The 16,653-nt window shown below is 42.2% G+C and overlaps 3 protein-coding genes across 3 annotated transcripts; 2 read left to right on the plus strand and 1 right to left on the minus strand.

Annotated features, from left to right (window-relative positions):
* Positions 1 to 7,298: 7,298 nt before the first annotated feature.
* Positions 7,299 to 10,477, plus strand: EAE98_004835 (uncharacterized protein; the record flags this gene model as incomplete). The annotated part of the gene is made up of 4 exons (XM_038952456.1): positions 7,299 to 7,408; positions 7,464 to 8,115; positions 8,165 to 9,119; positions 9,174 to 10,477. The coding sequence occupies 4 exons, from the start codon at positions 7,299 to 7,301 to the stop codon at positions 10,475 to 10,477; spliced, it is 3,021 nt and encodes a 1,006-aa protein (XP_038811106.1).
* Positions 10,478 to 11,788: 1,311 nt separating this feature from the next.
* On the minus strand, positions 11,789 to 14,242 carry EAE98_004836 (uncharacterized protein; the record flags this gene model as incomplete). The annotated part of the gene is made up of 3 exons (XM_038952457.1): positions 11,789 to 13,752; positions 13,807 to 14,074; positions 14,132 to 14,242. The coding sequence occupies 3 exons, from the start codon at positions 14,240 to 14,242 to the stop codon at positions 11,789 to 11,791; spliced, it is 2,343 nt and encodes a 780-aa protein (XP_038811107.1).
* Positions 14,243 to 15,249: 1,007 nt separating this feature from the next.
* On the plus strand, positions 15,250 to 16,439 carry EAE98_004837 (uncharacterized protein; the record flags this gene model as incomplete). Its single annotated transcript, XM_038952458.1, has 2 exons — positions 15,250 to 15,274; positions 15,412 to 16,439. The coding sequence occupies 2 exons, from the start codon at positions 15,250 to 15,252 to the stop codon at positions 16,437 to 16,439; spliced, it is 1,053 nt and encodes a 350-aa protein (XP_038811108.1).
* Positions 16,440 to 16,653: the final 214 nt, after the last annotated feature.

The raw sequence follows: 16,653 nt of genomic DNA on the forward strand, positions 1-16,653 counted from the left end.
AGTGTATTGAGAGTGTATTGAGATGACAACAGGGGAGAACGAGAAGGAAGGAATGTAGATATGGATGTTTATTAAGCAAAAGTCAATCGACAGAGAGGGCGAGAGAGGGCGAGAGAGATAGGTAGTTCAGCTGATTTGAAGTGAATCACTAGGTACTTGGGTAGGCACTTTAAAATGAAGGCTAAGATACCGGTAGGTCGTAAGTTCGTAACTTTGGAAGAATGACTTTTTGAGGAAGGGGCCGATAGTCTTATTAAAAGATAAGCTAGGAAGGAGAGAAGGCAGGAAGGCAGGAAGAGAAGGGAGGAGATAAGCGATGATAATAATGATGATGATGATGAATCTACTTGGCTACTTTTAGATGACTAGTAAGTACGAAGTAGATTTGACTTGTCTGACTGACTGACTGACTAACAGACTGATTGATTGATTGATTGATCGATTGACTGACTGTTTGACTGAGACTGAGACTGACTTGACTGATTGATTGATTGATCGATTGACTGGAGACTTTCATGACATTTTAGCATCAGCTCTAAAAGGGAGGGAAACCTGGAGTAATAAACTATCCTCGCTATCCTCTTGTGTTTACTATCTAATGGTCACTAGTATGCAGATCGGATAAGCTTTTGGGCATTGAGAAACGATCAAGTGCGAAAGTACGTCAATTGTTGTCAATGGATCTACCCAATTCAAGGCTTGGAATCAATCAAAGCTAAGAAGATTGGACAGAACAGATTAGATTAGAAAGTTAAATCATGGAAATCCATATCTCGGTACTCGAGTAAGAGAGCGTTGAGGAAGTTCTCATTCGTTTATCTGTTTGTATTTGCAGCAATGAATTATCAACACATGGCTCTGCTGTGCTGTGTTGTGGTGTATTGTATTGTATTGTATTGTATTGTCTATTGTCTATTGTCTATTGTACACACTTATTACTTTTACTTACTTTTACTCACTTACTTTACTGCATTCGACTCTCTTCCGTATCACATATATGGTAACAATTCGGATAATATGCAAAGCAAGAGCGACCCTGATCCATTCTTTTTCAACCCATCTTTTCCATACAGACATGAGACATCCTTGAACGCCTGGAGGAACTTCCTTCGAGAAGGCTTACGAAGGGACTGCAGTCTGTAGCTCATTACTTTGCCAGGGTGAGGCGAAAGGATGATGAAGTTGTTTTATTCTGGCATGTGGAGAATCAAGATAATATCGGTATCAGCTGGATCTGTATCCGTCACAGACTCACAGCTTCCTCACAAGTCACACACTTCTTTTTCCTAATATGGTGATTTTTCTTCAACGGTTATGGAGTGCTGTATCGGCCAATTTATTATACTTTCCTACATTCGCCTAAGAATTTAATCAGCATCATTATTATATCATTCAGAATCACATGATTGATTATATGCTCATTGTTTTTCCATGCGTGCGTGTCGTCGTCGAGTTATTCGTCTTGTACTGTGTACTGTGATGTGAGTCTGTGATGAAACGACCTTCTCTTTGGATACATAGTAATCTTCTTCTTCTTCTTCTTCTTCTTCTTCTTTGGCTCAGCTCGTCCTTTGAGAGAAATAAAAGTTACGTTATGTCCTACAGCACCTGCCTAAGTATGTACTTAGTCTGTACTTCATATGTTACCTCCTTCCTCGCTACTCCTCTCCTATACATAGGGACGCACTACGAGGTGTGTGATACTAACTGCATCATTCTTATTCATGAACTTGGCCGGAAGTCCGGATACACAGCTTGGAGGTGGATGGGTGTGCACTGTGCATATGGATATGAATATCAATCTATTCAATCTCACTCAAATCTCAGCCGGTAACCACTTTGGAGGTGTTCATCCATCCTGTTGTATCTGTGTTCGTACCAAGCCATTTATTGTCCTATCAATTGATTTCTCACTACTGTACTACGGTACAGAATACGCAGAAAGAGAAGGAGTCAACCTCGCCCTAGATCCACCTTCCTGTTGTATGAGCTGAAGTGAAATTGAATGCTGTGCTGCCGCGACAACGAAATTGCCGGATGGATACCTACCTAGGAACATCATGTACATTGATACATTGGTGTATTGGTAACTGACATTGGTGCATCTTGGGTTCTTGGGTTCTTGGGCGTTTGGACGATTTTTTTGGTTCAATGTGGTCCTGTGGGTCATGAAATCCTTCATGCTTCATCAAAATGTCTTTTATCTGCATTTTGATTGTTTCCTTCCCTATCACGAGAAAACTCTTTGGCCACGTCAGTCAAACTGATCCGCTATGTTGATTTTTTTCTGATCTTTTATTTGTTTCATCATTTTCATGGTTAGGTTGTCGCGCCTGTTGGGCGTAGAGTTTTTTTTACTGCACGAAATAATTACCCGAAATTGAAATTCAACAAAAGTTCAATCATCAATCAATCATTTCCGACCGAGGTCCCTTTTTCTTGACAGTTTTTTTTTCTCTTTGATTATTTTGGGGATATGGTCTGATTTTGGAAAGATATCTTTCCTTGCCCTTGTTTGTATTTGATTTAAAATTTTCAAGCAGCTTCCAAAGTTTTGCAGTTACATGATTAAATCGCAGTTAAGAAAGTTATAACCCTTGTAGTATCAAGGATAAAGATGCTGATTTTCCGGCATCCTGTACGGGGAAACTTGAGATTCTCCACATCTCATACAAATTCGACTAAGGATAGCCTCACAAGTTACAACTCCCAAATACAATCCTGTCGCATGGTTTTCATTTCCGTCAAGATACAAACCCACGACTCCACGAGCCCACAAACATGCAAAAACCAAGGGTCTTTTGAAAAAGGCTTAAGTTGGGATCAGCAGAGCTTTCTGACTCACTTCCCCATGGATTACCCTTGGAAAATTTAGAGCAATCAAAGTAATCAAAAATGTTCTGCTTACAACAAATGGCCTGTCAGACTTTTCCCTTCTTCCCCACGATATCACATTCATCCTTTCCGTCCCAAAACGCCAAAAGAGCTGAAGAGGCTCATGCAAGTGTATGCTTAGGGAATACTGTTATCAATAAGATATGATAGGACAGAAAATGTCCAAGATGATCCACTTTCCAGGTACCAAGCAACTTCGAACTTCCTCATTTGTTCTCGAAGAAGCATGACATTTCAAAAATTATCTTCGCATCTCGCCTCGTCGGAAATATAATGTGCAAATCGACGATCGTTGCATTTCTGCCCAGGTGTGATGGTCCAGTATGCCCAGAAGAACGTGATAGCTCATTTTCCTGTGTCGCACCAGAAACCTCTTTGGTTACATTCCGCAGTCCGCATCTCCAGTCTCTATACAGGATCAAGAAGAGATGGCAATTGGCAGATAAGGCATTTCACGATCGTGTCGGTACTGACATGCCAAGATCCTCGCATTGCTTATCTCGTGGATCGGCTAGGACCGACTTAGTGCGAGAATCTGGGGTTCGAAAGGTCCTCGTGAACTGGTCGGCTTACCATTTGGGAGAATGGGGGATGGTCGTCGTGATTAAGCTGTGTGCAGACTGGTATTGCCAATCAGAGATGTGTAAAGGTTGGGGGCTTAGAGCAGATGAACAACTGACGTTGAAGAATGTCCTCGTGATGATCTTTCACGTGATATATGTCGCCTTTTGGTTGAGCTCTCAAGTCTTCATTCAACTCTTGATTTTGCCCATATCTCGGTGTAAAAGTATAAATATTGTTGTATACACATAATGAGGATAGTAACGCGAATCAAAACATGAGAAGGCAACAATATACCTCTACTAAATAATTTGAACGATTCAATTTTAGCTCTGCAAACTCACTCAAAGAATTCGAACTCGAGGGTTACAAAGACAACCACGTACAAGTATCAACATAATTGCTCTTCGAAAGAACATATATACTTATGAAATGTGGTGCGAATATATCCTCCCACTCCGAGAATAGTAATTCCCAGTTTACGTATACCTACCTAGGTAGTACATAGGTAGATATACAACATTAGCCGAAAGGGTTAAAGAAATATGAATCCAGATATTACCATAGCTTCCCGAAGTCGCAAATCGTACTTGTTTGGAGATGCGGGGATATGGGAATATGGGGATATGATGGATTGCTGGCGAGATTGAGAATTTGAGAAATTGAGATGGCTATGTTTTTTTTTTTTTTTGAGTGCTTGGTGTGGCTACCTAGAGAGGCAGAGAGGGTGGGAAATTTGATCGGATGGGATCGGATCTGATTGGATGGTTGTGTTGTGTTGGAGGAGATGGAGTGGAGTAGGTTTGTATTATCTGGGTTGTTCGGAATGGTGGTTTTGTTAGATGTTAATTTTATGTTTTTTGGGGGGTATGGAAAAAAGGGGTTTATTGATATTGTATTGAAGGATATAATGTGTATATTTTTATATTATGTGCTCTAACTCCCCAGCCCCCTCTCCAAATTCCCATCCTCTCATCTCAACGATAAACACACCCGAGTAGAATTATCCCAGCAAAACCATTCACAGAACTCCTATCCATCTTGGCAATATTACAAGCCATCACCAACAACGTCAAATATTACTCATTATAATCGATATCGCAATCGCAACCGGGCGGAATGTCCGCTTGAACATGAATACAAGTTGGGACACAATATTATCGCAGTAGTCTCTTAATATTTCTTGGAAATCGTCAAGTTTATATAAGTACCTGATACTGGTATTTTGAGACTGGAACACATGGTCGTTTCAATACGTTAAGGGATCTGATCTGTTGGCGATTGCAACGGCATGGTGGAATATTGTACGGGGTTAAGGGACTCGCCGTTCCAGAGGATTTGGAAAACGGAGGGGTGCGTCGGGAACGGTTTGGTAAATGCACAGTGCCATGGCGAGGTAACGTCGTCGGTTGAGTTGTCGAAGAGATGGGTGAGTGGTTGGCTGGTTGGAGACGGGTGTAGGTGTGTTGTTGTAGGTTGTTGATGGGAGAGAGGATAGGATGTAGGATGACGAGGATGGAAAGCTTAGCGAGTGATATGGTGTTTGGAGGGAGATGGGTTGGGCTAGGAGACTTGGCTTTTTTGGGGGGAGGGGGGGGGGGAGGGGGGGGGGTATTTACTCTTGTGTGTGTATAAGTTACCATGCATTTTGGGGGTACTTGAACGCGTAAGTGTAGCTTTGAATAGTTGAGATGGATTTATTTCTCTTCCCTGATAGCAGGCGCGCGTACTCATATACATAGATGCTTATGCCTGGAGTCGAAATATAATATAGTATACATATCGTACGTGTATATATAATGCGTCTCAACGCTTTTCATATAAACCCTACTCGGGAGAAACCCTCTTCCGTCTCATGATTTTCCTCATTCTATGGAGTATTTATACGCGGCGCAATTCCCCTCAATCACCCATAACGACTTTTTATTTTCTTCAATGTCCAGATACTTCTAGTTTGCAGATTCCGGAAGAGATGTATCGTTTTCAATTTTTACTTTGGGGGTTATCTGGGGTTTTTCTGGATCTTTGATATTACTAGGGCTGCCTTCATACATCTGAATTCTATTTCAAGCTTGATTAGTCTTTCACAATTAGCATCGAGGCACAATAATATTCGTCTACAAAGAAGTTTCGTTGGACCGAACAGCTGTTTGATTCAATGAATAATGATTGATGGTCGTGGATGAGGTAGACTTGTGGACCCGCTAATTCTCGCGTATTCGTCTCGAGGAGATGTACATACCGTGTTGATGCCGGCAGCGGAAAGCTTGTAGGAACTTCGGATACGGATACACGTATTTTCCGCTTGTTTGTGACGCTTTTAGAGAGATTAGAGTATGGAGTTATATTTTATTGGGTGTTTTTGGAGATGGTATTTAGGGTTTCAAGGCGTGGTGTTGGATTGGGGCGGTGGAGGGATGGGTGGAGGCTTCAGTGGTGCGGGAAGGGCGAGGTCTGGGGATTTCATGCAGAATCGAGGGGCTTGGAGATGATGTGAAGTGCTTGCTCACTTTTTTTTTTGTCTTTTTTTTTGTTACACGCATTATATTTGTTGATGTTTAGATCATATATCTGATCGTTTCACCAATACATCCTAGTGGCATCGGCGAGTTAATATGGGATTTCATCATAGATTTCAATTTATTTATTCCATGACATGTTGTACAGTCCTGCAACAAGATATATAGACCAAGATATACGACACTCTTTTCTGGAAAAATAAACTTATCGCAGCCGAATTCACATAAGGTATAACATCTCCTTGTGGTTGGTTTGTAAAGCACATTAACGGACACTAAAGGGTATCGCGTTGCAAGAATATACAATGTACTTTGTTTGTTTAATAAAATGCAGACAATGAACCGATGATTTTACTCATCTTCCTCTCAATGGAGAGGCACACTTACACTGTACGCATCTATGAAACCGAAATGCGAGGTGTCTTCGCGGGAATGACGAGGTGATTGCACTCCATAGAAACCGACAAAGTACGAAGGATCGCGATGAAATATGGTATTGTATATTGAAACTTAACAGGATTCGATCCTCAAGTCTAATACTATCGCTGAGGAAAAGGAAGAAGGTCGAGTGTTTGACGCATGCATAGTAAAAAAATCTCATTCTCAAGAACCTTTGTATTTTATTATATCAGCAGCCCGGGCGCCATGATCTCATTCAGCTATGAAGTGAGAACTTTAATCCTGATGTGAATGTTATGGATGTATAGGATAATAGATATCAGATATCTGGAATTAGTATCTGGAATCACTTCCCACGAATACTAGTCTAGATGGCTTGACTTCACGTATCTATTGCCCATGTCCTCAGGATACAGATGCAAACGTCCTAGTTTAGAAGCAGTACAGCGAGTATTCATTTGACTCTATCACTAAGTAGCTATGTACCTAGGTAGTCTTCATGAATCTTTCATTCACTTGTAAGCTCCGACACGTATTTTCTACACTTGTAAACCAACCCATATTTTTTTGTACCACATTGAGAAGGATTTTCCAAGCAAGTGTATGACAAAGTAAGGTTAGCGGGTTGCAAGTTCATAATAAAAATAGCAAATACGGATATTGAGTCGAGAAGCTGTACAAACCTTCTAATAGAGATCATAGTGAATGTTGTAGACATTTTATGAGTAAAGATTGGCACCCACGGCCTAATAATAAGACTATTTATGTACAGAAGTAGCCATACGCAAAGTACGACAACATTCACGTGACAGCCTGTCAATTTCGCGCTTAGCTAGGCAACCGTAAGCATTGAGTATCGAAAAGGTCTTCTTAAGCATCAACTTTCAATCATTTCAGAGTTGATTATTCTCAACATCATGAATCATGTCTTCGAGTCAACAGAATAAAAACAAACGGCCTGACGCTGAGGCTATAGCTGATGATGAACGTCAGTATGCTCATAGCACCATTAGTAAAGAGGAGCTTAACGACAAGTAAGTTGAACAATTCAATTCATCTAGATATGATCAAAATCTAATAGAAGATAAGATATCCAAACCGTCCTCATAATCATGGAAAAACATTACCATTCCATGAATTATTCCAATCACTCTTCGATCCTCTTGAAGCCAACAAGAATAAAAAGCCGGGTCCAGCCACTGCACGCAAAAAATTAGGACCACATGGACCTAATAATCTTTCTCCTCATGAAATACGAAGAAATATCATCATCCGATTTATGTCGCGATGGCGCGACCAAGTAGGCGATGATTTCTTCCCTGCTTTACGCTTGATCATCCCTGAAAAAGATCGCGATAGAGCTATGTATGGATTGAAAGAAGCTTCGGTTGCAAAGCTCATTATCAAGCTTTTGAATCTGTCCAAAGATTCGGATGATGGGTATAATCTTATGAATTGGAAACTTCCGGCGCGAGGTCCCCCAAGTGCCAATTCGGGAGATTTTCCGGGAAGGTGTTATGAGGTTTTATCGAAAAGACCAATGAGACAGAAGGTTGGAAATATGAGTATTGGGGAAGTTAATGAGATGCTTGACAAACTTGCTTTGGCCCAAAAGGAAGAAAATCAATTGCCTATCTTTCGAGAATTTTATCAGAGAATGAGTCCGGCTGAGTTGGTTTGGTTAATTAGAATGATTCTTCGGCAGATGAAGATTGGGGCTTCGGAAAAGACGTTTCTCAATGTAAGTCGATGTCTAATGTTTCCGTAATATTACTGATTTATTCCTATAGCTTTGGCATCCAGATGGAGAGGCGTTATTTAATGTCTCTTCTAGTCTCCGAAGAGTTTGTTGGGAACTTACGGATCCTAATGTCACTTTAGAAGCTGATGAGACAGGTGTGGAATTGGGATCGTGTTTCCAACCTCAACTTGCACAATTTATGGCACCTTCATTTGACAAAATGGTTGAGAAAATGTGTCCTCAAGATACCAAGGGCAAGAATAACGAGATTGAATTTTGGATCGAAGAGAAATTAGATGGCGAAAGAATCCAAATGCATATGGAAGAAAATGATGATATGCCAGGAGGTCGCCAATTTACATGGTGGTCTCGAAAGGGCAAAGATTATACATATCTATATGGAAATAGTTTCGAAGACGACAATGCAGCACTGACAAGACATATGAAAAAGGCTTTCGATCCAAGAGTAACTAGTATTATATTGGATGGCGAGATGATCACATGGGATCCAATTACGAATAAGATTGTGGCATTTGGTACTTTGAAGACAGCCGCAATATCAGGAGGAAAAGATCCATTCTCTGCTACAGCTGCTAGGCCAGTATTCAAAGTATTCGACTGCTTATACCTGAATGGCGATAATATCACGAAACACACTTTGAGGGATAGACGGAACGCATTGGAGGCAGCGGTTCACAATGTTGAAGGACGAATTGAAAAACACGATTTCAAGTCCGCCAAATCAGCTTCTGAAATTGATCCAGCTTTGCGGAAAATCGTGGCTGAGGGCTCTGAAGGACTAGTGTTGAAGAATCCACGATCAATGTATAGACTAAATAGTCGAAATGATGATTGGATGAAAGTTAAACCTGAATATATGACTGGGTTTGGGGAATCTTTGGATTGCATCATCATTGGTGGATATTATGGATCAGGTCATCGAGGAGGAAATTTATCGTCATTCTTATGCGGTTTGCGTGTCAACGAGAAACAAATCAAAACTGGTATGGTTGCTCCCTTTTTTCCAATTTACAAACGAAAACTAAGTCACAGAACAGGAGCAAACCCTATGAAATGTTTTTCTTTCTTCAAAGTAGGCGGTGGATTTAATGCAGATGACTATGCCGCTATCCGCCATCAAACCGACGGAAAATGGCATAAATGGGACATCAAATCCCCACCTACAGAATTCATAGAACTAGCCGGCTCTCATCAAGAGAAAGAACGACCAGATGTATGGATCAAAGCAGACGATTCAATAGTCGTAGAAGTCAAAGCTGCATCAGTAGGCATATCCGACTCATTCCGCACAAACTACACATTAAGATTTCCGCGTTTCAAACGGTTACGTCCAGATAAAGATTGGAAAAGTGCACTTTCAATTGAAGAATTCATGGAAATAAAAGCCAAAGTTGAGAAGGGGAAAGAAGACGAATTCAAAGTCGACAAGAAGAAAAGAGGTTCGAAGCGAGTCAAGAGAGAACATATTATCGCTGGCACAGAAAATGTTGGAAACACAGAATATGTGGGACCAAACACAGATGTATTTAAGGGACTCAACTTCTGCGTGTTAAGCGAGATGATTCATCCTTCTAAGAAATCCAAGGTGGAAGTCGAAAAAATCATCAAGGAAAATGGAGGTAATATCTTTCAATCTCCTACCGCTAAAGAAGAGATAATCGTCATAGCCGATAAACGCGTGGTTAAAGTCGCTGCCTTGATGAACACCAAGAAAACTAGCATCGTTAAACCGCAGTGGGTATTACACGCAGTTGCGCAAAGAGAATCAGATGCTGAACAGGGCAGAACATCTAGATTCATAATTCCATTCGAGATGATCCACATGTTATATTGCAGAGACGAAGACAAAGAAGAGATCGAAGCAAACTCAGATGAACATGGCGATCCATATTACCGGGACGTGGGACCGCTGGAATACAAAGGAATCATAGAAAAAATGGCCAGAGTTGAAGGCAAAACCCTCACGACATATCTACAAGATATGCTGATGAAGCAAGGCGTGGATATGACGGAATTCAAGGGGAGCATGTTTTGGGGCTGCAAGGCAATTTTTGTGGTCGGGGAATTAATGACGTTCGACATGGATCTAAATGTGCGGATCGAGTTTGAACATTTCCGGATCGCGAGTGGGAAGATTGTGGAGGGAGATGATATCGACATCAAAAGAAAAGTCAGGGAAGAAGGCGTTACGCATATTTTCTTCTCGGACGATAAACAAGAGCGACTGAGAGAAATCAGAAAGGAACTCGGCGCATGCTCACCGTATCTCCTGAGCTGGAGATGGATCCGCGATTCCTGGAAAAACGAGAAGAAAGTGGATGAGGCTCCGTATTTGGTTTAGGCGATTTGTAAATTGAATTCAGGGGTTCGTTGGATTTTCGAGGGGTTATATATCTGGAGTTGGGAAATTCGATTGAGATACTGGTATCCGCATTCGGGAAATGCTAATAGGGGTTATTGCATTATTGAATATTTGATTACTGAACCATAATGAAAATTATGAACACATCAGAAAATTTGTACATCCTATTCCACTGTGATTTGAAACCCACAAAATAGTACTATTGAAACCACCTCAGTATTAACACACAGCAAGATCTTCCATCCTCACGAAATCGCACGTCTCATCTACACAAAGCATTAAACATGTTAAGCATCTACCATCCAACACCAAACATGAAAATTCAAATATCCCATATACATAATCTCCCACGGGGCCTCAAAACTCAGGAGTACAAGACAAGAGGGAATCAAAAAAAGAATACTGTATATCACATCACATATAGAGGTGGAGAGAAAGGGGGAGAAGCGGTATTGAGATCAGAAGAATTCACACCCACATCTTTCTCCTCTCTTCTCCAAGGAAAAGCTTCCCGGAATACCTACCTACCTGCCCATCTATCTATTTATCTACCTCAGGTAAGGAAGCGAGAGAATTAAATCAAACCCATACATCATTCCACTTTGGAAAGAGAGTGGCGAAGAGAGCTCGAGGAGAATATCATACGTAGAAAATAGATATAATCGATATACATAGTGCATACATATACATAATACTGACACGCGAGATATTCACATAGGTTTCGAAAAGTCTCCAACACGAGAAAAGAAACCCCGAACATTTCACATTCGCATTCACACTAAAACCACCCCCAAATGAAAACGTTCATGTGATATCTCATTTCATATTTGATATTTAGTTACATGACAAGACCTCGACATCCACATCCACTCATCTCATAGAATATGTGTGAATCATAGAAAAACGCCTGATACATCCCCCAGTCCCACCCATCCACCCAAGCCAAGGCCATTCCACCCATCTCTCACTTATCCATCCCTCCCTTTTACTCCTACACAACCCCTCCCAGACCTATTACAAAAAGGGAATTTTGCTGCAAAGAAAGCACAAGATGGTATGTTTGAAAGACAAAATCAGTAGAAGAGAGAAAATAGGCCGTTCCAATCATACACGAAGCATGACAGTCGTACCAGAAAAATATCCTATGCTTGCTTGAAAGAAGAAAAAGTACAAGAAATGAAATCTGTCTAGGCCAATTGAAACCGTTAACGACAAGAGAGTAAAGACTTATAGTTCAATTGAAGGAACCCACGAACGCCAACCGCATTTTGTGTTTAACACGTTGTTCACTTAAAAAGCATCTTCATCAGTCCAGTTAGCTTCACTTCCAGAAACAATTCGCGTGCACAATCGATCGTTACTAAGAACTTGCCCAGCAGGTCCTTTGTAAAGTGGATAACCCTTTTTCTTCATCATACTACTATTTATAGTAGCACTACCACGGAATGGAGGAGCTTCATCATCTGGAGTATATCGATTTGCTCTAGCAGCCCGAAGTTTCGCGAAATAATCCTCATTTGAGTCTTCTTCTGGCTCAGTCTCAGATACATCTCCATAGGTTTCCCAGTTCTCAGAGCCAGAGCCGGTATTTGCGGAGCTAGATGTAGTAGAAAGTTGACGGCTGCTAGCGGGTGGCGCAGATCCATAAGTTAATGATTGGCCGAAATTTGATCGCATTGATGCTCTCAAGTCCTGATACGACTGAGGTCTTTCCTTAGCCTTTGTTGGTGGTGCTTCGAAAACATCATCGGGAGAGACTGGTCGGACACTGCCAGTTGAAGAGTTAAAGCTCTCATCGCGATGATAGTATGTTTGAGTTGGAGGAGCCGAAGGTGGTGGTGGTTCAAATAGCTCACGCATCTTTGGGGGTGGAGCTCTTGATGGTGGTGGACCCATCTTGCCCCGGATAGTGCTAGTCGCTTGTCTTGATTCGGGACGCATAGATCCAGTTCGTCGATCGCGCTCTGGAGAGTTGGGAAGCTTAAGACTTGACAAAGGTATACGATTTGGGAGCCTAGAAGGTGATTTTACACCACTCGCTGCGGATACTGAAGCAGAAGATTGATGTCTCCTGATTGTTCCTCCTGCGGTGGGTGTTTTGGCACCAGATCTATTTGGTGGAGCAGGTCTTGGTGCGCTGTTAGAGCGACCCAATGTTCCAGCCTTGACAACAGTTTTTGGAGGGGGCTTCATGGTACTTGGAGGTGGTCCTGCTGGTGTTTTTGAACGCGGCCCTGGAGCAGATTTGGCTTCAGAAACTTCCAATTCATCAAGGTATCGTTCACCGTGTACCATAAAAGGACGACCATATTCTTCCTCCCACTCCTCTAGAACAGTTCTCAGTTTTGCTGCAATCTTTGGTAAGTCTTTAGCGATTCTCTTTCTCATCTTTTCCTCACGCAACAAACGTGTTGGATCACGCTTTTCGCCCTTTTGGCCACGCATCATCAAACGACTTGCATCTTGTGATGATGCTTGAAGATCATCTCTGTCTTTGACAAGTGATCGATGTTCCTCGATGAGAGCTAAAGTGGGTGCGCGTTGTTCTTTAAGGACCTCAAGACGGCCGATTTCCTGTTCGTGAGCCTCCAAAAGAGCATCACTGTAGACATCTGAGAATGCGGGAGTGAACTCGAGCATCTCTTCCTCAGAAAAGAACAGACCATCCCACAGCTCTTGTAATTTGTATCGGGCATCCTCAACAAATAGATGTAGATTTTGTCTCTTGAGCTCATTCAATCTTGATAATTCATCTTCGAATTCGTTAATCTGTCGTAGGCCAAACCCTCGGTTGCCGTTCAAAAATCGTTTCTGTTCAAACTCGTCGATGCCCAGCTTTGCCCACAAAGCTTCGACTGTAGTACGAAGATCTCTCAAGCGCTTCTCTCGACTCTTCTTCTCATCTACCAATTTGCTTTGCTTCATGCGCAATCTGGAGATATCATCTTCGTGTAAACCAAGTTGCTCTGGCGCATCGCGATAGTATTTAACAATTGCGCTGTCGGTCTGAGCCTGTGGCGTGCCAAGTTCAGCCCATAGTTGAATGATATTTTCCGCAGTAGCTTTTACTAGTGCGACACGGCGGGTATACTCTTCGTAAACGCGGGTGAATTCATCATCGAGATCGCTAACATAGTTATTTGAAAGGTCGAATGTGGGAGGAATACTCGCGTTCAAAGATGTGGGTGGGAGTTCGATTTTAATGAAAGATGGCTCTAAATGGGATGAGTATGACTCAAGAGCTTGAACAAGTTCTACTATGTGTCAGTACAGCCTAGTGTCAAATTGAAGGAAAACTTAAAACTTACTCTTGACTTGTTCAAATCTCTCTCTATGTATCTTTGATATATGAAGATGTTTTTCTTTTAATCCTTGTAGACATTGCATCAAGGGATAAGTAATTTGGAGGTCCTCATCTTCGGGCTCATACTCATGGTGATCTTTATCATCATCGAGGGAAGCTTCCATCTGCTTAATTGTTGTGATAATACGGCGAGCTTCTTCTGTCAAGTCATTTTTCTCGTCCGCGACCAACCGTACTTGGTTGTGTAAGGTCTCGGAGAGGGCAACGAATAACTAAAAATGTTAGGTTTCACTACTTTCTTCTTTCCAAGCCAAGTAAACACTACATACCTCTGATTCTCGAGTCTCTCGTTCCCGCGACGGAACACCAATTTCATCGAACAAGCCATGAAGCTGATCTATGATCGTCGAGACCTGCGACGATAAGTAGCTAGTATCCATTTTGTAATACAAGCCACTCCTATGCGAAGGCACCTTACTTCGGCGGGGGAAGCAGCTTGAATAAAAAGAGATGGCTGGAAGCCCCTGATTGAAGAAAGGAGAAGTTCAATTATGAGGTAAAATGGATGATTGTGGGTTGTGGACCGTGGAGAGAATTCCTGTCTCGTAGAAGTGGAGAGGGAGGGAGGAACTGTATTGAGAGTGGAGAATTCGAATTTGGAAACAATTGAACAATGCTCAGCTCAGCTCCTCAATATGATGATCCCTCGTTCTACCGGTATTCTTGTTGCGACCACGAAACCAACCAAATCTTGAGGAATTTTCCTCTTCAATTCTCATTACCAGGTTAAAGATTTCTTGTGGGTGCACACTTCTTATGTGTACGTAGTTGTGCTTTGTATAAAAGTTGAGTGGTTCGTTGGTTCGTTGGTCTGTTGGTCTGGAAGATCGAGAAATGATTCGCATGGAAGAAATGGAAATAGTTTGGTAGAACCGGGAAGTTTGTATTTACGCTTAGTAAAATTGAGGCTGGAGAATTGTTGCTAGAGGGATAGTCTCATCGAAATAAACATTAAATTGGCAAATGCGGTATATGATTGGTTGGAATACAGAAATTATCAAATATAATTAGATAAGCAAGGATTTATTATTCCTTAGCGCAGATGGCTAAAAAAAGACCCCCCGCCTTTTTAGAGGCCGTGTGCGATTATGGTTCAACCAAGGAAAGAGATCGAGCTTACCACGGTAGGTAGGGTGAATACCTCGAATACGCCATCGGAGTACCGAGCAAAGCTCACAAGGCTGCAATACAGTAGGAAATAAAGTTAACATTCCTTAAATAATCCAAGCTCTCCAACCTCCACCCTGCATCATCAGGACAAGAGATCACTTGAAACGACATCACACGGCTACCCTTAAGCCTTCTCAGTCATCATAAACAACAACCTCGACCAAGAACCAAATACCTCTGACTGAAACTCCTCCCAACTGAAACTTATCCATCAATCATGGATACTGCTTTCAAGACCTGGGGTAAGTAACTGTCTAGCCTTGAAGCTCTCTTCATCTATGCAATTGCCATTGCCATTGCCACTGCACCTGCCCCCCTCCTCCCCCACTATGCTCCTATCACGCTACCTCATTCCTGAAACTGACCTTATCAATTATAGAGCTTGACAACAATGTCCAACTCGTGGACCCCAACCGCGACGCGCTCTACACCTACGACCCCGAGGAACAAAAAGCTATTCAAAATGCCAAGCCCTGGAAAACCGATCCTCACCACTTCAAAAACGTCCGGATCTCCGCTGTTGCCCTCTTGAAAATGGTTATGCACGCCCGGTCAGGTGGTTCTATCGAAGTCATGGGTTTGATGCAAGGAAAAATCGCAGGCGACACTATCATTGTCACAGATGCATTCCGTCTACCCGTCGAGGGAACAGAGACTCGAGTCAATGCCCAGGATGAGGCAAACGAATATATGGTCGAGTATCTACAACACTGTAGAGACCAGGGCAAATTGGAGAATGCGGTGGGATGGTATCACAGTCATCCAGGCTATGGATGTTGGTTGAGTGGTATCGATGTTGGAACGCAAGCCACGCAACAAATGTTCTCAGACCCCTTCCTGGCTGTAGTTATTGATCCCGATCGCACCATCTCTGCCGGAAAAGTCGAAATCGGTGCATTCAGAACCTATCCCGATAATTACAAGCCCACGGATGCAGGATCCGGCGATGGATATCAAACCATCCCCCTTGCGAAGATTGAAGATTTTGGCGCACATAGCAGCAGATACTACTCTCTAGAAGTCTCACATTTCAAAAGTTCGTTAGATTCACATCTTTTGGAATTATTGTGGAACAAATATTGGGTTCAAACATTGAGTCAGAGTCCTTTGTTCACCAACCGCGAATACAGCAGCAAGCAGATGCTTGATTTGAGCTCCAAGATCCGACAAGCAAGTTCCGGTATTAGTCGCAATGGAAGAACAACTGCCGGATCATCGTTGAGTAGGGGAATGGATCAACAATTAGTGAAGGTTGTTAAGGATAGTAGCAAAATTGCTGGGGAAGAGATGACAGGGCTGAAGGCTGGGGAGGTCAAAGCGCAGTTGTTCAATGGGCTAGGCGCGGCGCCAAAGACTGCAGCTGATCCTGCTGCTCAAATTGTTCCAGCTGTTCCAGCGGCGGAATAATGGATTTAGGGGACACCTGACATTTCGTAAGCTCTTGTGAGCATTGCTTTGGCGCATGGGTTTATGATGGCGTTTTAAAGTCTAAAAACTACACCGGATACAGTAATTTAGAATGGGGAGGTATGAAGTTATGATACACGGCATCAATATGATCTATTCTACATTTCTCACCACGATTTTTTTTGGCCACAACACTCGTGACTAGTCATCCTCA

Source organism: Botrytis deweyae, assembly GCF_014898535.1.
Source record: "Botrytis deweyae strain B1 chromosome Unknown BDEW_009, whole genome shotgun sequence".
Lineage (NCBI taxonomy): Eukaryota > Fungi > Ascomycota > Leotiomycetes > Helotiales > Sclerotiniaceae > Botrytis > Botrytis deweyae.